This window comes from Canis lupus, chromosome 32 (assembly GCF_048164855.1).
Source record: "Canis lupus baileyi chromosome 32, mCanLup2.hap1, whole genome shotgun sequence".
Lineage (NCBI taxonomy): Eukaryota > Metazoa > Chordata > Mammalia > Carnivora > Canidae > Canis > Canis lupus.
The window spans coordinates 30,665,641-30,688,027 of NC_132869.1; the positions used below are offsets into that span (position 1 = coordinate 30,665,641).

The 22,387-nt window shown below is 42.4% G+C and overlaps 1 protein-coding gene across 7 annotated transcripts in view; it reads left to right on the forward strand.

Moving 5' to 3' along the window:
• Positions 1 to 22,387, forward strand: part of TLN2 (talin 2) — a 426,489-nt gene that overhangs the window by 221,655 nt on the left and 182,447 nt on the right. For all 7 annotated transcript variants that reach the window (XM_072808970.1, XM_072808976.1, XM_072808972.1 and 4 more), the window contains 6 exons: positions 11,527 to 11,698; positions 13,498 to 13,595; positions 14,798 to 14,927; positions 16,192 to 16,344; positions 18,132 to 18,274; positions 19,851 to 19,978. In XM_072808970.1, the coding sequence (XP_072665071.1) occupies positions 11,563 to 11,698; positions 13,498 to 13,595; positions 14,798 to 14,927; positions 16,192 to 16,344; positions 18,132 to 18,274; positions 19,851 to 19,978 (788 nt within the window). In that variant the 5' untranslated portion in view covers positions 11,527 to 11,562. The remainder of the gene's footprint in view (positions 1 to 11,526; positions 11,699 to 13,497; positions 13,596 to 14,797; positions 14,928 to 16,191; positions 16,345 to 18,131; positions 18,275 to 19,850; positions 19,979 to 22,387) is intronic.

The window sequence follows — 22,387 nt, forward strand, 5'->3', positions numbered from 1 at the left end:
GTCTACTATTTTCTTTAGTAGAGTCTAATCCAATCATTTCTTCTGTCATTTCTGTTAGCAATCTATTTTGAAATTTATGTTAAGCATCTGTCTTTCCTCTGCCTCTTTTCTGTAAATCTGGTTTATTGCTATGACAAATGTTTTTCCCCTATTCATGCTTGTTGTCAGTTCTTTTGATATGGTCCCTTGCAGCCTGAGCCCTTGCTAGCAGAATCGTTCTGTAGGCTACATTGAACTATAAAATATAGATTGATTATTGGCTTTCTTGGTTGTTAATGCATATTCATTTATCTAACCCATAAATCAACCTGCTAATATCTGTAGATTCAGATTTTTTTTATTAGCGTAATATCTTCTGGGTTGCTCCTTAAAAATACTGATGATTCCTTTAAAAAAAAAACGAGCTTAAAGTGTGAAAGAATAAAAGTTTTTAAATAGAAAAATCATACTGCAGTCTTACTTTCTAATGGTGAAAACTTACAAGTTGCTGATATATACAAAATCAAAGATACAGCTGAGTAAATTATGATGACTTGCATTGCAATATTATGTATCTATTTTAAAAAGTTTCTAAATATTGTACAATCCTGTGGGAAAAAATTATAATGTAATTACAATGAGGGAAACATCAGAATACAGAATTACATAGAGCATGTCATCTCAACTATATGAAATAATGCATAAACAGTGGAAGATGTGTCAAAGTGTTAGCAATGCTTATGTTTGGGTAGGGTAGGATCATTCAATGAAGCCTGGATAAGACAAATTTGAGTTTAAACCTCCCCTTCTCCTGGATGTGCCTGTTACTTAGGAGACATAACCTTCTAAGCTGGATTGAGTAACTTGTCAGAATGGGACACATGAAAATTCAATTAATAAAAACCTTACAATATATATATTTCACCCATTTTACTGTTCTCTTAACACAAGCACTATGTTCATTTTTTCCATGTTTCTTCCTGTTTAAACACAGTAGGAGACAGAGCCCCCAGTACAGTGTCCTGGTCACCTTATCTGGGCGAAGTCTTTGCTCCTTAGCATAGTGTGATGTTGAAAATTCAGCAACTTGACAAACAGAAAGGGTTTTTTTTTATTATTATTTTAAATATTGGAGTTCAATTTGCCAACATACAGCATAACACCCAGTGCTCATCCTGTCAAGTGCACAGAAAGGGTTTAGAATACATGCAGGCACATAATTGTTTTATATGTTTGCTGCTACTAATTAAGAAATTGAAAAATAGATGTTTTAACTCCTACACTGAGAAGGGAAAGCCACAGTAAAGATTTACATACCCTGCAGACGGCTGGACTTGATGACTTCTGTGTCTGAGATCAGGGATACCACAGGCTAGATTTAGTTTAACGGAGGAGATGTTGCAATTTTCAGATATAAAATGGAGGTGATCTTGGAATGAGTGGCCACAGAAAATAAGGCTAATCTGGAAAATCTAATCTAGTGTGTGAATGCTGGATTGGTACTGTGGTGGACTCTGAATCTCCAGAAATATACATTTCAATGAAGTTCCTTGCTTTGCTTCAGTTCTCCGGGCAAGCGCTAGATTTTTAGGTCTGGACTCTAACAGAAATGCCCTTCTGATTTATAGTTAATGGATTAACAGATAAGCCTCAAGAATATGTTCTTTTAAAAAAAAAAAAGATTTTATTTATTCATGAGAGACACAAAGAGGCAGAGACACAGGCAGAGGGAGAAGCAGGCTCCATGCAGGTTGCTGACATGGGACTAGATCCGGGGTCCCCAGGATCAGGCCCTGGGCTGAAGCGGCGCTAACCCGCTGAGCCACCCGGGCTGCCCCAAGAATATGTTCTTAATATTAATTTTTCTCCTTAGCATTCACCCTTGCCAAAAACCATACACTATTGCCTCTTTCAGTGATGTATGTTGCTGTGAGTTTGCAGTCTTGAATTCGCTGGTCAGAGGTGGATGCTGAAAACCTTTGTAGTGAAAGGGATTTGGAAATAGGAAGTAGGAAATTTCTCCATTTCTTAATTGAAACCAAATATGACAGTGACCCTGTTGCTGCACAGCCCAAGCCCACACGGCTTTGGCAGATAGTCCTCAGTCCAGTGGATGCTTTCTTAGCATCAAAAAACAGAAGCAAGGGATGCCTGGGTGGCTCAGTGGTTGGGCGCCTGCCTTTGACTCAGGTCGTGATCCCAGTATCTGGGGTCGAGTCCCGCATCGGGCTCCCTGCAAGGAGCCTGCTTCTCCCTTTGCATGTGTCTCTCATGAATAAATAAATAAATCTTTAAAAAACAAAAACAAAAACAAAACAGAAGCAGGAGGAAGGTGACCAGAGAAGGAACTTGGAGTTCTTTTCACTCATTCTTCCAGGGTCAGTTTACAAAACACTGAATATTGTTTTTCCAGATCATTGTAGAACAAAGCTCTTTATTTTTTCCCAAGTAAAATCCAGTCCTTCTGTACCCATCCCCATGGCATGTGCCATATAGTGACCATGCTTATGTTTATCAGCATCAGCAGTAGTAGCCTGGAGAATCTGCTTTTATGGGATTTTTATAGGCTTGTCACCAGGGGTCAAGAAAAGCAAATAATGGGAGGAGTTTATTACCAGTTATCCAAACAAAGAGTAAATAATTCACAGTTCTTCTGGTCTTGACCTTCACTTTCATTTTTCTTCTGTTTTTCTTTGGACTTGACCTTTTATTTTTCTGCCCTCTGTATTTTTGTGAATAGCCTCAAATCATTTGAATGAGTTAAAGTTCAAAATAAAAAATTTGAAATCAGAATTCAATTTGCAACCTACTTCTTTAACTTGTGAGAGGAAGCAAATAACAGGGCTGCAAGGTGGACTCCAGAGGGACTAAGATGTGGGGATGATTTATTCTGCTGTCTCAGCAACCACAGGGGAAAAGTGTGACATTGCCAGAAAGCAGGCACAACCTTCTTAGTGGTCTGAGGGAAACCAAGATATATTCCACAGGAAAACTCCTCCCAGATTTTCTGTCTGTGAAATGGGGATGCAAAAAATAAAAATAAAAAAAAAAATCTGTTTTACTTTGTAAGCTGTTATGTACATCAAGTGAGAAAGATGTCTGTGGCAGGGCCATAGAACTCTTCAATGCCAGATAAACACTAGATGTAGCATCTCTTGTCATTTCAGGGGGGACTTGAGCCCTGGAGGGCGGGCACTGGAGCGCGGGTTACAGGTGAGTGCTCCATCGAGTTTAGGAGAAGAGAGGGATCCTGCACTGAGGGAGAGGGGTTAGAAAGACTAGTTTCAGAAAACCAAGCTTGATGCAGGGCTTGCAGGGTGGGTAACTGGGAAGACCAAGATGGGTGGTGCATTTCAGACAGAGGTAGCCACAAAGGCTCAAATAATGGAGGCAATTTTGCAGAAGTTGAAACCACACTGTTCCATTAAAATGGTGAGTTCTTACAGCATGAATGAGGGAAGGCAAGTGGGTGGATGGGAGGCCATGACCCTGGGGTTGAGCGATTTGAACCTGATTACCTGTACATTTCAATTTGGTGTCTATTAAAATCATCTCTCGGCACAATTATAACACTACAAACACGTAGGTGTCTCCTCCCCTTCCTTTTAGCAGGTTTTCTTCCCAATTCTTTGCTCACTGCTCTTTATCAGAGTTCTGAATTAGTCTGCAGGAACTCTCTACCTCCTCAGAATTTCCTGAGGAAAATGAGGCATCATATCATCTTTAATAAGAGTCAGCTCTCAATTTGTCTGGAAGTTCTGAAATGTAACATTGTAAGACAGTGATAAGTGATAAATCTAAATGTCCGCTTATATAGCAAGGTGTAACCGTCAGTGCATCCTTATGACCAATGATAGACCTAATGATGGAATTTCATATGCCTGTGCCAAGAGCTGAGTATGGGTGGAGGGTGAGTTGGAGGGATCCCTGGTGGGCTCTAGTCATATCACATATGTAGCCAACTATTGTGGCAGCATGGGAAGTTCAGATTATGGTTTCTAGCAGTGTGACCTTGGGAAGGTCACTTAATCTCAGGATTATAGTTTCTTCATCTGACAGTGGGAAAACAGTGTCAAAGATCTTTTCCCGTCATTCTGTACTTCATCTTGTGGGCACTGCCTTCAGCTTTGTTCTTGGAGGTAGAACTGCTGACTTGCTTCTCCATCCATGCATTAAACACATCCTGAGGCCCTCTCTGCAGCAGCAGGTACTTTACAGTGAGCAATGCACATAGTCCGTCCCTGCCCTCAGGGTACCTTCGAGAGTTCTTGACTGATGGTAGGTAGCCTTGCTTCTTTCTTGAGGTTCCCTTTTGCCAGGCTGGGGAACTTCATCTCATAAGCCATGAGTTTAAGCTGCTGTGATCTGTGAAACAGATTGTTGATGAGTAGAAATAATAGGGCCTGCTGGATGTTTGCCTTCCATTCATCTTTTTAAAAAAAATTTATTCATGAGAGACCCTGAGAGAGAGGCAGGGACATAGGCAGAGCGAGGGAGCCTGCTCACGACTCAGTCCCAGGACCCTGGGATCACGACCTGAGCCAAAGGCAGACGCTCAACCACTGAGCTACCATTAGTCATGCTATTCGTGTGGGTAATTAATTGCTAATGACTAATTTAGGAAAAAATCTGTTTAAGTCTTACCCTGCAGTACCTGTTAATTCCACAAACATTGATGAAGCATCCGCTTTGTGGTGGGCATTATACTTGGGCCTTGAGATTCAAAGTTGGCTGTGATGATACAGTCCTTACCTTAGAAGATCAGGGAAGGAGACCTGTCACCACAGATGTCCTCCTGATACCATTGTATGTGTGTCTTGGGGTGAGTGTCCTGAGGACAGGTGAGAACACTGCAGTAGCCCTGGGTTAAGGGGCAAATGGGGTGTTGGCAAAGCAGCTCTGGGTGCCAACAGCTTGGCTGGAATTTTTATTGACTTGCCGGACCTGCTGCTGAGTTCACACCTGTGTGGGTGGTTAATCATTTCCCCTGTTCCTGTATCACCTGACCTTTTAACGGTTATTTCTAGTTGAAGTATGCAAAGTCAAGAGATTGTCCTGGCTTTCCATGCCTCTGTGAGGGAGAACTGAAGAGAGATCCTTGTGTGAATGTTCTCTCTGCTTTTCTCCCCATTCTGGCTGCAAAGGGGGAGCATACTCATTCTGGTCTTTTTCTATGTGGGCGGTTACCATGTGAGGAAATCCCATCAGCTGTGTTCGTGTACTATTTTCCCTGAGCTCAGGATTAGCTGGAGTTCTCTCTCTTAAGTTGTGAATGTGGGGGGTTAGGGGAGTAGCCCCTCTAATCAGACTCTGCCTTCTGAGCTCTCACTACTTGGGAAGAGGGAGGCATGAGGGGCCCAGTGAGAGGAGAGGCAGATTTTAAGGAAGGCCTGTGGCTCCCTGATAAAGCTGGATGCAGGTGAGATGACAATAGGAAGGAAGCTCTGCCCTCTCTCCTCCTCATTCCTCCCTAAATGAAAAAGCTTGCTCCCAGAGAACAGTTGATTTGACTCGCTTCTAGATGGTCACACATAGACACCTGGATGTGCCTGGTGGGCTCAGCATTATATACGGAAAGTTCTGTATGTGTGAGCTCAGCCCCAGTGTACCTGAGCACAGACAGCCCAGGAAAGCAAGATGAAGGGTGAGACCCTGACTTTTGCTTTTGAGGCACCTTTGTATAGCTGTGACCCCATCATGTGATGAGTTTTACTTGTTGGCTGAGCTGTTTACCTTCCTCCCTTGCATAAGAGCAGGTAAGGAGTGGAGAGAAGGAAAGCTCTTCACTGGGCATTTCTCCAGGAGAGCAAAATTGTTTACTGGAGATTGAGGTGAATAATAGGCCCGTGTTTTATACTGACTTTTGGTTATAAAATGTGTTCTGTTACCACGGCTATATTTTGCCTGCTGAGGGGAGAACAGATGTAAAGAAGCAGGGGCAGGTATAACCATCGTTATTGGATGCAGAGGTCTTCCAATGGGTGAGAATGGAGCCAGTGGATGGAGGTAGAGAGGGGAGAGGGATGATGGGCAGTTCTTACTCTTCAAGGTCTGGGGTCCCAGTGACGCATGGTAGCCTGGCCCACTTGTCCTGTCAGCTAAACACGATACCTCTGTTCTGTAGGGGAGTGTGCAGGGTCCCTATGGCCCCTCTCCTGGGATGCTCCAGGGCAGGGGTCTACTTTGATGCTAGCCCTGATCCATACCATAGGGTTCAATTCTCTCCGTTAGGCTCTTGGATTAAGGGAATCGGACTGATGTCCAGAAGGACAGCCTGAGTGCAGGAGTTCTTGTCCCACAAACACATTTGGCTTCATGGCTCATCCTTGGATACTTCTGCTTCTACAAAACAAACAAACAAAAAAACATTGAATGACTTGAATAAGGATGAACACAGGAACTGTACAGGGAACAGGGTTACCAGAAGGGGTGTGCTGTTTAGACAAGAATCTTGACCGTCTTTGCTCCCTAATGTCTGTGATAATGTCTACTATATAATAGATGTAAACAGTAAATTGAATTTTGCAGCTTAGATGGTGGCTAAATAGAATATGTTGGTTCCAGTGTATCTCCAACCCAACCCCTGTGGCTAAGACGAAAAATAACAAACTCTTACCTGGCACTTTCTTTGTGCTTTGGCATGTGTCAATAGATTTCTTTGGTAACCTTACTACAGGTTAGGTCTATTACTATCTCCCATTTCACGGAGGAAGAAACTGAGGCAGACTGCAGTTAAGGAACCAGTACAGAGCCATGAGCTAGTAAGGCAGGAGTAGAGTTGGAGCACCTCACCGACCTCACTGGTCAGGGCAGAGATCCGCGGGGTGGTTGCTCATCTTAACCAATAGTGGACATTTCTTGGGCAAGGAGGAGGCCTTGGCTGAGCTGGGCTAGTTTGTTCCAGGGTGGAGTGGCCTGAGCTTAGGCAGCCTGCACTGCTGCCACCATCCTGAGCTGTTTACAGCTCCTTGGGACCAAAAAGTATTGACTTTAAAAGGAAAAATGTCTGGGTTTTACCACCGGTTCCATTGGCTCATCTGCCACAATGGATGGCACAGGCAGATTTTGTGTTGGCCCCAGGTGACCTTCACTCATAAAATCCGGACCAAAATGGTTAGAATGAGAAGAAATTATGAAAAGGAAGATGTTGTATGTTTTATGAATTTTATACCCTTTTACCCTTTCCTCTTTAGGAAACCAAAACCACAACAAAAAAGGACTTAAGATCCAGCAAGATAGCATGCATTCAGATTGGGGTAATAGAAAAACAAGGATAGGATCATAAAATAGAGAAAGGGGTTAGACTATAAAACAGTCGGCTTAAGCCTTCTTGCAGCCAAACCAAAAAAGGAAACCTATTCCTCTGTCCTAGGCTCCCTGCCTGTAGAGGCAGCAGTTAGCCAAAAGGGTTTAGGATACAGGGAAGTAGAAGTAAGGCTCAGTTTGCCGCCTATACCACTGCCCTGAGAACATCTTGCTGGAGAGGTAGTGGGGTGTTAGCTTTATCATGGCGTGTCGTCTGAGCGACGTGATTTTCTCAGGGCTTTTGTGGATATAAAGTGAGACTTCTCGTGAGAGCTGAAAACACTCATTTTTATTCGACGTATCTAGGTTCCTATATGCTTTGATCCTATGATCTTTTTGCCATTAGTTTAGGACTGTTAATTTCAGCGCGTGTCTGTTTTGCAAGTATCTCACTGTGTTGTGTGTGGAGCTAGAAACAGCTCAGTGCCGTGTTGTGTTCCCTATGGAATAAGGTTAAATCACCATGTATTTTGATTTCAGACCTCATTGACAGTTGCCTGTATGGATGATGATCTTGCATAATAAAAATAAAAATACCTCGTCTTTTGCATACACACAAATAGATAACCTGAGAGTTGATAAGACATTTTTTATGTACCTTATTTACATGTTTCTGACATTCCCACAAAGGAAATCATTGGTCTTATTTCGTGTTCCATATTGGGAACACTGGGAGCCAGGAGTAAGAAGAAGAAACTGGAGCCTTTTAGTCTTTGACCACCAAGCAGATGCTGTATGCTGTGAGAGTGATTTTGGTTGGTTGGTTTTGCTGTACAATATGTACCATGTTGCAACATTTGAGGTGGTAGAAAAGTTGAGAATATGAGTCTCACAGTGAATCTCCTGTGTCCCTCCTTATGTTGAATGTCTACCTTGAGCTAAGGATAGTTGTCTCCGTGGCTTCACCTGTGAGAGGTTGGGATTAGAGCAGAAGGGAATCCTTTGGGAATAGTTGGCTAAGCATCAGTGTCCACTGGGAAACTCCTTTCATGGGGAGCCAGTTGTCCCCTGCTCTTTGAAGAGCAAAAAGAGGAGAGATAACAGGCCTGAAGGTCCACGGCATCGGCAGGTCTGGGAATGAACCTGAACTGCAGACTCCTTCCTAGTCCAGTGCCCTTCCCTTGAACTGAGACTTGCCTGCTCCTCTTCTCTCTCACAGGCCGAGAATGGAGATAATGCATGCTGGGCAACTGCCTCCAGGAAGGGCACTTAGCTGTCTTGGGACTGCCTTTTGGGCCCTCATCTGGTGGAAGCCGTGTCTGTACAGATGCTATGTAGATAAGGAATTTGTAGCAACCACGTCATACATACTTCTGGATAAAGAGCCTTAAGGGCATAATTCAGAGCTGCTGCCTTTTCCTCTGCTCCTTCCAGTAGGCCTCCCCCAGAGACAGAGAGACAAGTCTGTACTTGCTAGGCTGGCCCTCTCCTCCTCTCTCTCCTAAACTTGCTACTCTGGCTTCCCCCCTTTGCTAGCTGCTTCTTAACTGAGCTACCAGAGACCTCTGTGCCAGATTTAGTGATATCCCCATCCTCATCTTCCTTGAGCTATGATCATCACTTAGCACAGGTGTGCTTGGCACACCTTCTTCCGGGCCCATGGTCTCTTGGTTCTGTTTCTTCACCTACCAATGGGCCTCCTTGCCAGTCCCTTTTGTCCTGAATTTAGAACATTGTTACAGGACTCTGTCCTCAGATCTCTGTCTTGAGCACATCCCTAGGTGATCTTTCTAGTCCCAAGGAGTTAGATAGGATGAGCTCCCCCTACCCATTATGTGTCCTGCTTAGTCTTTGACCCTGTTCTACCTCTTCACCGAACATATCCTAAAGAAACTCATTAGAGAATTTTCACCCCAAACCTGCATCTCCAGCAGCTTCCTACACATCAGTCAGTGGCTTCTTCATTTTTCCAGTTGTTTTGGATAGAGATTTTACTTCACGGCTTCTCCTATGTTCTTTGTTGACCTAGGTTTTGTCCAGTCTTGCTTGTGTCTGCTCCCTGCTGCTCTATCTGCTCTTTCTCCTCACTCCCCGTGTGTCTTCTGTTTCCTTCTGAGCTCTAATGTTTACTGTCTTGCTGTTATAGTCTCCTTTCAGCCCCTGTCATGGCTCCGTATTTCCCTTTGATGGAATCCTGCTTGGCTTGGCTTGAAGGACCATTAATTTGCTCTGCAGAAAGCCCAGTTATTAGCCTGGGAAGGGCAGCCTTCATGCAGGGACACTTACAATACTTCCCCTTCCCAAGGAATGGAGGAGATGAAGCACCCTATTCTCTCTGGTGCATTCTATAAATGGCACCCATGACAGAGTTCCAGGGCCTTTATCACTGTTACTAGCAGCCATGCTCATGAATCTCAGTGGTTCAGGAAACCCTACAGCTGTCACCAGCCCCAGGGGGACAAACTATTCCATGCAGTGATCTCTACATTAAACTTGTCAATTTATATCTAGAGTTTAAATTTTTTTCCCAAATTGGGGAGTTAGTTGGTTAAGCATGCCAAAAACAGAGTGGGGTAGACCCTTTCCTATATGGCTGTAAGAGTCCTTGATGTTATAGGTGGAAAATGACTGGATATTTTGAGCTCTTCTGCTAGGTCAGCAATCTAGCCACTACCCAGGCCATAGTGAATTGATTCAGTGTGGGGAAGATTCCCAGTGAACACTGCTGTTGTTTATTGAGAACTGTATCTTGATATTTTTCAAGAAGTATTTTCACAGGCTAGTCATTCAAACATAAGTAGAGGTCAAAATGACTTTATAGTTGGACGGCCTAAATGATTGCTCTGCGTGTCTTTATGTATAGCAGCCTGCCTGGGGACACCAGAATATCTGTTTAAAAATGTCCTCTGTATCCAGTGGACCGGCAATCAATCAAGCATGTGAAGAAGTGATGCCCCAGAGGCACCCGCTTCCTGGGCTGGTCAGCCTGTGGCCCTCTCTGCCTCTTAGCTAGCTCGTTGCTTCTTCACATTTATGTTCTTAAGTGGGAAGGGACTATCAAGGCAGCTGGGGTTCATGTTCACTGCTTGTGGGTTCTCTAAGAAAAGTTAAAGGATGAGAACTTGAAATTCCTGTGGATTTGTGTTCTCTCTGTAGTCCTGGGGTTCTAATAGGTGCTGACTGTGAAGTGCATTATTCTGTTTGCCACAATGACAGTCAGCCGGTGAGTCTGTGACTGTGAGTTTCTCAGATGCAGAGAAGAATCCTCCCTCTTGCCTCGTGCCTGAGGAACATGCATTTGATTGAGGCTGGCTTGGGTTGAGGGCAGGCAAAGATTCTGGCTACAGAATAAGTCAAAATAAGCCATTAGCCACCAACTCAAAGGAAATGAACTAAATTTTGGACTTAGGTTTTAAAAAGAAGTCATTTATGAAATAAAACCTAGGCTAGACCTGTGTACTTTCTAAAGTAGGATGTTGAGCTCCTATTGATAAACCTTTAGGGTTTAATTCTTTTAGGGGTTATACAGGGCTGTTACCATTGGGGCTTCTTTACTTGTGGGGAAACTGAAGAGTGGCCAGAGGGCCTTGCTTGGATTTACATAGGGTCCTGGTGTTGGAGTTGGGCCCAGATCCAAGTCTTCTGATACGAAGAGTAGTGGAACACTTTTACCCTGAGGAGCATCTATCTGTCCCTGTCCCCAGGAGTTGTGGGGAGCGAAACAGGGCATTGAGGCTGCTAACAGAAGCATCTTTAGGGGGTAGCTGTGGTACCCAAGGCTCTCTGCTTCTCACACTGAGGACGCCTTGTTGGAAACCCAAAGTAGGTAGGCACCATTGAGAAGGGGTCTTTTTTTTTTTTTTAATTTTTTATTTATTTATTTATGAGAGAGAGAGAGAGAGAGAGAGAGAGAGGCAGAGACATAGGCAGAGGGAGAAGCAGGCTCCATGCACCAGGAGCCCGACGTGGGATTCGATCCCGGGTCTCCAGGATCATGCCCTGGGCCAAAGGCAGGCGCTAAACCGCTGCGCCACCCAGGGATCCCGAGAAGGGGTCTTGGTGAACTTCCACAGATTCTTTTTCCCTAGAGACTCGACTTGCTACTCTGTGATAGTGTCAACCCTGAGACTAGATGCTCTTGTCTTATTTAAAAATTTTTGAAATCATTTAATTTGTGCTTCTATCCAAAGCATTCTCTTTAATAGCTAGCTATTCTTTCAATTATTTAAAGCTGATTTAGAATCTAGCAGTGTTTTTCAAGACTATTATGAATATCATGATTTGTCTCTTTGTGTTTTCCAGACATTCTAAGTGAGAATCTTCAAACCATTTAGGAAAATGGTGGCCCTGTCCTTAAAGATTTGTGTCCGCCACTGCAATGTGGTGAAGACCATGCAGTTTGAACCATCTACGGCTGTGTATGATGCATGTCGAGTCATTCGAGAACGGGTACCTGAGGCACAAACTGGCCAAGGTAGGCCAAGGTTATTCACTGGCTTATTGAAAAGTGTTTGTATGTTCTTTGCTTAGTAGCTAAAGAAATGGCTGCTCTTAGTGGTACTCAGGGCCACTAGTATATATGTTTCAAATGAAGTATCTTCTTAGCCTGAGCAGTACATACTTCCTGAGTGAGTCTTGTGATGTCAATGGCCACAGCTGCCACTGAATCATCATTGTCACACCCCTCATCATGACCCTTCCATACATCAGCATCGATCTCTATAGTTTACAAGACACTTTTTTGATAAGTCACTTCATTTGCCCTATAACATACAAATGAAGCTACTCTCAACAGTTACTGTGTTTGTCTCTCCTTCACTCTGTTTTCCGCATATGCAGCCTGAAGAAGGCTGGAACTGACATCAGGGCTCAGGGCAAGCCTTACATTTCAATTACTTTGAAGGGGCTATTTTATAAACTTGATCTCAAACCTGAAAGGGAGTAGGGAGCATCTATGTTTTGTTTCTTATTTCTTTAAACCACTGAGCACGTTTAATCCGAATTTGAAGAAAAGCCATGCATACAATTTTTATTTCTCAATTCCTTCTCTCTACATTTCCTTCCTTTATTTAGTGTTTGGTGCTTGAGAAATTGGGTTACTCCCAAATTAATAAGCCTTTATTATGAAAATGGGGTAAAACTTAAAAATTGGAAGCATGAAAATCAAATATTCAAAGATAGAGATAAACATTGATCTTCTCAAAGATGTCACAAAACTGCCAAACTTGTGGCCTAAAAGCATTGTTTATGTTATTTAAAAACATTGTTATTTCTAGATTACCCAAAAATAAAAATAAAGTCACCCCACATTCCCAACCTTTCTTCAAATTCTGGTTCTCCAGTCATTTCTGGTGCCTAGCTCTGGTGAAGATCAAAACCTTTACAGATCTTGAAGTTGTTTTTCTAAGAAACAACAGGAGCTCAGACCATCATCTGGGCCTCTGAGGTTACCTTGAATCACATTCAGAAAGACAGAAGTCTTTATTTTACTGATTTAATTACAGTCTTTGAAGACATATTTATTTAAGTAGTCTCAGCATCCATCTTGGGGCTCAAACTCATGACCCCGAGATCAAGAGTTGCATGCTCTATTAACTGAGCCAGCCAGGAGCCCCAAAATAGAAATCTTTAGACAGGAAATGGTACTGGTTTCCTCTTGCCACCATGCTCTTGTACTTCCTGATCAGATTAAGGGATTTCTATGGAGAACAGAGTTCTATTTTCCAACTATATTCATAATTTAGTGGGATGGGGGACAGAGGCTTCATCTCACTGGGGCCCTCCTGCTTACCTTTAGTAATGCTGTGTTAGGATGATGATGGAATTATTTAAAGTGTAAAGGCTCCATTGGCCTTCTTTGGCTGAGTGGCATTGGGCTTAATTGGTTACTTCCTTAGTTTCTCCATGGTCGTCTTGTCCTCCTTCACAGGTTCTCTGCCAGGTTTTTATATAGCAAGTGAAAGGGAACAAAGCTCAATTCAGAAATTAGAAATTTGGACCATTCTGTTCTTGATGTTTCTCTAAACTGTAGACACAGCTGCTGCCCACTGGTTTTAAGAATCACGAACCTTCTCTGTGGGTGTTGATGTTGCAGCTCAGGCTTCATTCCTCCTCTTGTGCTTTAGCCCCTTGGCTTGTTCATGTTGTCAAAACGAAACCTGTCTGGTGCAGAAGAATACCGACAGCCTGCCAAGTCAGCAGACTCAGGGTTTGAAGCTGGCGATGGCATCAGCGGCACTCTGTCTTTTATCCTCTCTTCTCTTTATCTTCCAGCTTCTGATTATGGGCTGTTTCTTTCTGATGAAGACCCTAGGAAAGGGATTTGGCTGGAAGCCGGCAGAACACTGGATTATTACATGTTGCGAAATGGGGTATGTTGTAGATTTTTTTCTTTTTTTTTGGTCACTTGGTCTGTGGGCCTTCTATAGAAGCCAACATAGTAGTATTATACCTCAGAGAAAAAGGGAGACCCAACAGTCTATTCTGCATCAAGGTCCCTTATTCATAGTTTTGACATGGTTGACTTTGTAAGGGCTGTTCAGGTAGTAATAGAAACTATCAGTAGTCCAAATTCTTGAAGCCCCACAGAGTAATTAAAGCAGCTTGGGGCTGGCTCTTCGTACATGCCTTGGTTGGGCTTGGTAGTTAGGAAATAAGATAGTGTCCTTCTGTAAGGACATAGGAAGTATCCTGGAGACTAATGATAAAAAGAAAGAGTAGATTAGAGGGAAAACAAAGAATTCCTAAAGGTAGTCAGAGATTAAATATTCATCAGTTTTGTTTTTGTAAAAGAAGGTCCATATTAGATGTAAGCTTGATAACAATCAGTTCAAGTGACAACAAAAAAATGGTTGTGTTTGGAATTTAGAGGTAGCGAGTAAAAAAGTGTTGTATATTCTGTTCAGCTTAACCTCAAAGATACTGGCTTTTAGTATATGGAATGCATGTATCAGATGGGTCACTATTCCATAAAGTGAGAATGAATTATGTGGTACCAATTAATTTTCCATTCATAAATCTATTGTTAGATGTAATTTAAAAAAAAAAGTCTCCTCTTTAAAAGTAACTTCCAACCTACTACCCCCATTTGATCTTGCCATTACTATAAAAACCATTTTGTGGCAAATCCCCACTCTAAAGAATTACAGGGGGGTATTATTTATTCCTCCATGACATAGATATTAAAAATTGCTTCTAACAGTGAGATAACTGGAGGAGTACACCACCGTCTTCTTCAGTGGCAAGTAAGAATTTTCCTCTGCTAGTCCTCATCAAAGCAGATCATCTACAGTCTTTTAGGAAGGCATAAGCTACTTTAAGCTTACAGAGATTAGTTTTCAAGAATTGTAAGCTATAAACAGTACTTCTTTGGGGGCAATGCCACCATCATATTTTAGGAGAGCTTGTTGGAGGCAGTTATTTAGCACTGGAGTTTATATATTAGTGACAAAAATCTCACGAGAACTTGGAGGAATTCAGAGTATGCTAGGGAAAATTCATTCTTTAAAGAACAGTGTCCAAATTAATGACCTGGTTTCCTAAGTCATGTGAAAAGTTTCTGTGGTTTCCCTAGGATATTTTGGAATATAAAAAGAAACAGAGACCTCAGAAAATCCGGATGCTGGATGGATCTGTGAAAACAGTGATGGTGGATGACTCCAAGACTGTTGGGGAACTCCTGGTTACTATTTGCAGCAGGATAGGTGAGTGTTCACATGCAGAAGTTCTGGTTCTGGTTTTGTCGTTAATTCCATGCCTGATCTTTTTTTCACCCCCATTTGACGACTTGCCAATCCTGAATGTGTCCTAGTTATTGATTTCTATCCAGTCCTAAGACAGTGTTGCTATTCCTTAGATAATGCAAACCCACTAACTGGTGTTGTAAACACTTGAACATCTCGCTGAGTTGAAATTGAGAATTTTATTTCCCTTTCAAAAACAAAAGGAATTTTAAAAAATATTTATTTACTTTAGAGAGAGCACGTGTGTGCATGCACACGAGAGTAGGCATGAATGGATAGAGGGGAAAGGCAGTGAGAGAATATCTCAACAGACTCCCCACTGAGTTCAGTGCCTGATACAGGGCTGGATCTCAGGACCCTGAGATTATGACCTGACCCAAAATCAAGAGTTAGACACTTAGCCAACTGAGCCACCCAGGCACCCCCCAAGAGGAATTTTTTAATTAAAAATAATATGATTTGAATCATATAATTCTAGTTTCCCTTCCATGGCTGAGATTCTCTATAAGCATCAATGACATCCAGTATTTCCTTGAAGACTGATAGGGATAGCCCGTACAGTTTTTAAATTTTTTTTTTATTTATTTATGATAGTCACAGAGAGAGAGAGAGGCAGAGACATAGGCAGAGGGAGAAGCAGCTCCATGCACCGGGAGCCCGACGTGGGATTCGATCCCGGGTCTCCAGGATCGTGCCCTGGGCCAAAGGCAGGCGCTAAACCGCTGCGCCACCCAGGGATCCCGCCTGTACAGTTTTGATTGCTACACAACTTTTCTTCTTGTAGCTTCTATTAATATCCACAAAAGAATAAGTCTGTCTCCTTTCTGCATGAAGCCCTTCAAGTATTTGGAGAAAGTATCCTGCCCTGTCTTAGTCTTCTCTCTACCCAAAGGAAGACCAGTTGCTTTAGCCACTTGATTGACACAGTCTTGCCTTGTTCTTCATGGTCTAGACTGCTTATTTCTTGGAAATTAGAATTGAATGTGACATTTTCAATGTGGCTTCATTAGCTGAAAAACCTTCTTTTTGGCCAGAGTTATTTAATGTATACTCTGTGGATGGCCCCTGACCCTGAGCTTAGTAAAGCCTCTTTCTGTCCTTCACTACCAGGGACTCCGAGGAGGAGTCCCCGCAGGCACCCAGCGGGAAGGAGTGACAGCAGCATAATCGCTGTCCTAAATCCTAAATTACAAATTTATAAATTATCCTAAATTTATATTTTTAGGAATAACGAACTATGAAGAGTACTCTTTAATCCAAGAAACGATTGAAGAAAAGAAGGAGGAAGGGACGGGTACGCTAAAGAAAGACCGGACACTGTTGCGAGATGAGAGGAAAATGGAGAAGTTGAAGGCCAAGCTCCACACGGATGACGACCGTGAGTGTCTGTGAAGGGAGCGTCGCCCAGTGTGGGCGTGGTCAAGCCTCACTGCCCTTCCTTCACCTACATGACTCTGGGTGGGATTTTTCCCTTTGCTGTTGCTTCGTTCCATCTGTAAATACTTTAGTCTGTGACATGGATGGGCTTTTAAGGGAGGGAAGTGACCAGAGTGTCATTTCACACCTAAGAAAGTTATCTCTTAATGTGAAATATACAAATTATGTTCACAATGTCTTTTACAAAAGCTAATAATTCATTTAAACTGGGGTCCAAAAAAGACTGGACAGTGTAACAATTATTTTCATCTCAAACTTCTCCATCTCTCCCCCCACCCCTTGGAATTTCTGGGAAGAAGAAAACAGATTGTTATTTGTATCAAGTTTTCTACAGTCTGGATTTTATTGATTGTGGTATCCTCTGACATGGACTTCTGTCTCTCTTAATTCCTGAGATCTGGAAACTTGATCAGATTCATATGTATGTGTATACTTTGCAAGTGAAGACTCCTCCTTATGTGGTGGTGTGTACTTCCATCAGAGAGTTGTACTTGGTTGTTTCCTTTTTTGTGATATTAACAGCTATTAATGACCATTGCCCAGATCCATAATTTCCTGAGAGATTACAAAATGGTAATATCATTATAGGAGAGTCCTCTTCTGTGACTACACAGTTAATATTTGGAAAAGCCAGTATGTACACCCTGTGTATCCCCCAAGTATCCTATGTGCACCTGATTGCCCCACATCTCCTTCCTCCCTTCCTCCTCCCCCAATCAAGGATCTTACTTCATGCACAGTTCCTATAGACCTTCCCAGGCTCGCTTGCTCGCTCTTTATTCTTGCTGCTGCATTGGGAAGATGTCATCATTGTCATTATGTTTATTGATCTTCAGTGCGGCTTTCATTTCCTCTGACCCTTTCTCCATTCTTTTTTTTTTTTTTTTCTGCCTCATTTGATTTCGAGTTACGTACTTATTTCCAAGTGAGACAATGGTAGACAAATCCCAAGGATTTTTATAATGTGCATGATACTCTCCCAGGTACCGTGGGAGATGAGATCACTCCCACACATTCCCTGTGCTAAAGTTGCTTAGAATCCAGTGAGGCTTATAATACTTACTCATAATGTGTGTGTGTGCTAAGCTCGGGGATGGGAATGAGAGCTGTGGAAAGTGTAGAGGGGTGGTCCATTTCTGTGTGCCCAGATAACAGGTGAGCGTTTTCTGAATGAGATCCAAGCAGGGCCACGGGTAGGGTTCTTCCTCCCCTGATCCCTTAGTTCCTGTTATATATATCCACCTCACCCCCACTGCCATCGTCCCTATCCAGTTACTTTTATTTTCCTTCCTTTTCCTTTTACAGGTGGTGGCAACTCAATATGCTCAGTTTATAAATTATTTCACCTAATGAGACTGAAGTATCCACTGTTGCCTTAAAGGAAAATGCTAACTTAGTTGTCTTGGCATAAAGCATTGATTTTCTTATCCCCCCCCCCCATGTTACAAGTTGACTGTGGGGCTTTAACAAACCTTTAGGAATGGCTGGAAATTTTCCCTCAGTTTTTGTTTTTGTTTTTGTTTTGTTGTTGTTGTTGTTGTTTGGGGGTGTATCATACGGTACACGATAGTATATGTGAAACTATTTTGCAGAATTAAAAAGCACAGTTCTAATATAAGTAACTAACTGAATATCAGCATTCCAGAAATCCACTTCTCTTTTGATAAACCCCTTCAAACCAAGAGGAAGAATAAATAGAGTTCTTTCATCTGCCTTATTGTGTTGCAGTAAATTGGCTGGATCACAGCCGAACATTCAGAGAACAAGGAGTAGATGAACATGAAACATTGCTGCTTAGACGGAAGTTCTTCTACTCCGATCAGAATGTGGACTCGAGAGACCCCGTGCAGCTGAACTTGCTTTATGTTCAGGTACAGCATTTAATGCTCAGTGAGGGTGGAGAGAATTCAGGAAGCTCCTGGCTGTGGCTTGTGATGAGCTGGAGCTCAGCTCCAGCTTCTGTGGTGTTTGTGATCTACAGTTAGCTTCCAGGGGGCGCTGTTGAGGGATTCCTCAAGTGTTTGGTTGTGGTACACATTGATGCTCCACAGCGAAAGAGAACCTTTCTCTGGCCTCCCAGATTGGGACCTGGTGGCCAGTACTAACTCTTTGCCTGACTTGGAGACATTTGACTGGCTCACCACTGCAGTAAAGCTTTCTTAGCTAATATCTTAGGATACAAGTGAATATTGGTCAGAAAATCCATATTTCTCATTACCTGAAAGATAGTCTCTTCATAACCTTTTATGTCTTCACCATTAGCCTACTGTTGAGACTCAGACAAGTCATTTAACTTCTCAGAATTCGCAGTTTCCCAATATGTAAGATGTTGACTTCATATCAGACTGTCCTCAGTCTTTTCTTCGGCTCGAGGAAAACCTGATCTTTCTTTTTTCATTGTTTTCTTCCCTCCTTCCCTTTCCTCTCCTTCCATTTACCTAGTTATCTACCCATAGAAATAATGCAGGAGGTCACTAAAATGTTGTCATGGCATCATCTGTGTTTGTAAATAAAGTTTTATTGAAACAGAGCTCATTTGTTTGTGTTACACATTGGTAAACCCCTTCCATATCATGTAACTGCTTACATATTGCCCGTGGCTCTTTTCCTCTTTCAGTGGCAGAGTTGAGTAGTTGTGACAGAGACCATATGCCCCGCAAGGTCTAATAAGTTTATACTGTCTGGCCTTTCACAGGACAAATTAGCTAACCTCTGAGTCCGTGGGTACCAGAATGCCATGGAGGGAGGGGGCTGGGAGGCAGAAAGGAGGAGAACAAGGCACCAAGAAAATGCTTGTTGGTTTAAGACTCAGAGCCATAGCTTAGAGTATCTGCTGGTGAGTGGTCTGGGAATCATTTAACTAGAGAAAGAAAAGACAAGAATAAAATAGCAACAGCAGTGCTGGATCAGGAACTGAGAGAAGAACTTCAGACACGGTGAGTTCCTGATTCTAGGACTATGCATTTTGTCTATTTCGCTTAAATGGCTGTAGTGTTGAGTTACTATCTCTCTCCCCCTGCCACCACATTACATTACATTGGCCTTTATCTTGGGATGGGGATTGGATTGATTTTACCTCTAGGTAATTTTTCTGTTAGCTTTAATGATTTAGGGCCATAAAAAGTATATTGTGAATCACAAGGATTTCCCTTTGCCTCTTTATTTTTCATGATCACTTCTACCTTCCTTGATGATATTAAAGCTTTAGTTTTCTCTGGATACTGCTGATGTTTTCTATCTATAGGCAGTTTGAGGAAAGGACTTGTTTTCCCTTTGCCTCATTCCTCCTGTGCCACAATCACCCGCAGTGTCCTGGCTGTGTCCTATTTGGCTGGCTCTCTCCCTTGCCACACAGAGGGGATGCACTCAGATGCAGGAATGTGTCCCTGGAGAGTATGCATGGCTCCCCCAAGCTCCTGATGCTTTTTGCTTCCTCTTGTCTTTCAGGCTCGGGATGACATCCTGAATGGCTCCCACCCCGTCTCCTTCGAGAAAGCTTGTGAGTTTGGAGGATTTCAAGCCCAGATACAATTTGGACCTCACGTGGAACATAAACACAAACCTGGATTCTTAGAGTAAATAACCTCTTGGGGTTTTTTTCCTCTTTTCTCCTCACTATTTATTTTTGAGCCAGCTACATAAAATACATACCCTAGCTTCAGTCAGTTGTAGGGTTGTTAATTTTGCCTCAGTTGGGTAGATGATCACATCTGTGGATGTTGGAGATAGCAAAGAGGCCTGGAAATTCAATGCTGGAATGACTGTGATGATTACTCCTCCAAGTTCTGGCAGAAGGTGATTCCATGGAGACCACAATCTTTAGCATCCTGCTAAGACATTGTCTCTCTGTCCTGGGATATCTCTGGAGTTGAGGAACTCAGGACCTCCGTCTTGTGAAATCTCTTCACATTAGAACATTCCTTCTTCATATGAGGCCAGATTTTCTCATCTTTAATTTCTTTTCAATATTCTCCTATATTAGAACATCAGAGCATAAAAGAGCTTCACCTTCTTTATTACGATCTTAAGACTTCTTCATTGCTCTGAAAGTGCATCTGGTCTTTGGTTCTCTTGCATACATCTGGTCTTTGGTTCTCTTGCATAAAATGATGGAGTGTTTTGGGAGAGAGCTCAATATTTGGAGATTTGAGAGAAAACAAACCTACAGATAAATCATGGCCTCACAGAACATGGACCTTAGGGCTGGATTTCCTAGAAATACATAGCAGACAGGCCAAACCACACATAGACTCCTTTTGTTAAAAGTCCTCTTGCCTTCTGTTTTGTTCAGCTTCTCCAAGAGTTTGATGTATTTCTTCCTCTGGTAACATTCCTTTACCTGCTCCCCACCCCAACCCCCTACCCCTGGCACTTTTTTCTCTTCTGCTTCCTCTTAGAGCAGATGAAACATTTGGCTAAGCCCCCTCCACCACTCCTCACAAATACTCAGTGTCTTGACATGATCAGTATCCTGCTATCACTTAAAGTACAACTTGTAGAAGCTTTGATGTGGGACCTGACCTGAAGGCCAGTTAGGAGCCAACATCACTTTTCTATAGGATATGCCAACATAGGATGTGTTGAGTAGGGCATCCATTGCATTACGTCCAAGTGTATTGAGGGGAGAGGATCACATAAGTGCTTCTATGGTCCTTGGCCCCACTTTTACTCTGGTGGGAAGTAATTGGGACCAGCATATGTCCTAGAGTAAGAAGAAAATCTGACTTCTTTCCTGGTAGTAGAGATGCTTGGCCAACATGGTGTTGGTTCTAAACTGAGTTGTGACCAAAAATTCTCTACCCTGTGGCTAATGAATCCCAAGGAGACTTTCCAAAGTGATGCTTTAGTCTAGAGTATACTGTGCAGTGACCTTGTGTCTGAGAATGACTCTACACATGTCCTGTCACTGACTTTGTTTATATCCTCCAAATAAATCATGTGGCCAAATGTTCCTCAGGACCCATTTCTACCCAATCAGTCTGGTTTCCTTCCTTCAGGAACCATGGGAAGTTGGCCTTTCTCTTTTCTGTGATACCCGAGATGACTTACTTGTATGGGGATTACAAACGGTATCATAGCATTGATATTACTATTACAGTATCTTCTGCAGTTTGGGGCCTATGGAATGCTGCACACCTACACTCCACTAAAGATGCCCCTTGTTTTAACTCTGGTAGGCAAGATTACATAATCGTATTCAGTCAGTTTCCTTTTTTTCTGAGATTATAATATGAAGCTCGTGCCTCTAGTGGTATGTGTATCCTTATGCAGGTTCCAAATTAAAACAAGCTTATGCCTAGTGGCAATTATTTTTCCTTATGAATATGATTTACTTTTTAATTAGACCAAATCTAGTCTAGGTAACGAGGCATTTTCATTTTATGTAGATGTTTAATTGTATACATTATTGCATGTATTGTACAGGTAAAATTTCCTGAGGATATTCATCTCCTCTTAATTAAAACAAAACGACGGGGTCACATTTCCCTGACTACATATTGGAAATTCAGAATCTGTTCAGGGATAATAAGCCGGAGCCGTCCCTGGTGACTGGCTGGGCCATGTTTGCCAGCCCTTGTTTTCCTCCAGCTAGCTTTCATATGTGCTATCCACTTGAATGAATTCAGAGTTTAAGAGAAAAAAAAAAAAGTAGAGAGGTTAGACTTGTCACAGAACCAGGTTGAAGATACAGCCAGGCCACAATATCACTTGCATAGCTTCTGGATGAGGTACATTCGCGAGTACGTGTCTTACTTGTTTGAAAATTTGTATAGCACTTTTGCTCAAGTCTGCCTATTGTGGACATTTCTATAAGGCCTTCCACATCCTTCTACAGACCCTTTAATGGTTTCTGGACTCAGTACCACCGAGGTGAAAGTATTTATTTAGAACAATGAAAATCAAAGACTATATAAGATTTTCAGAGTTTTCAGAGATTTAAGGATTATTGACTGTTCCCTGTCTACTCTATATGGGGAAAATAG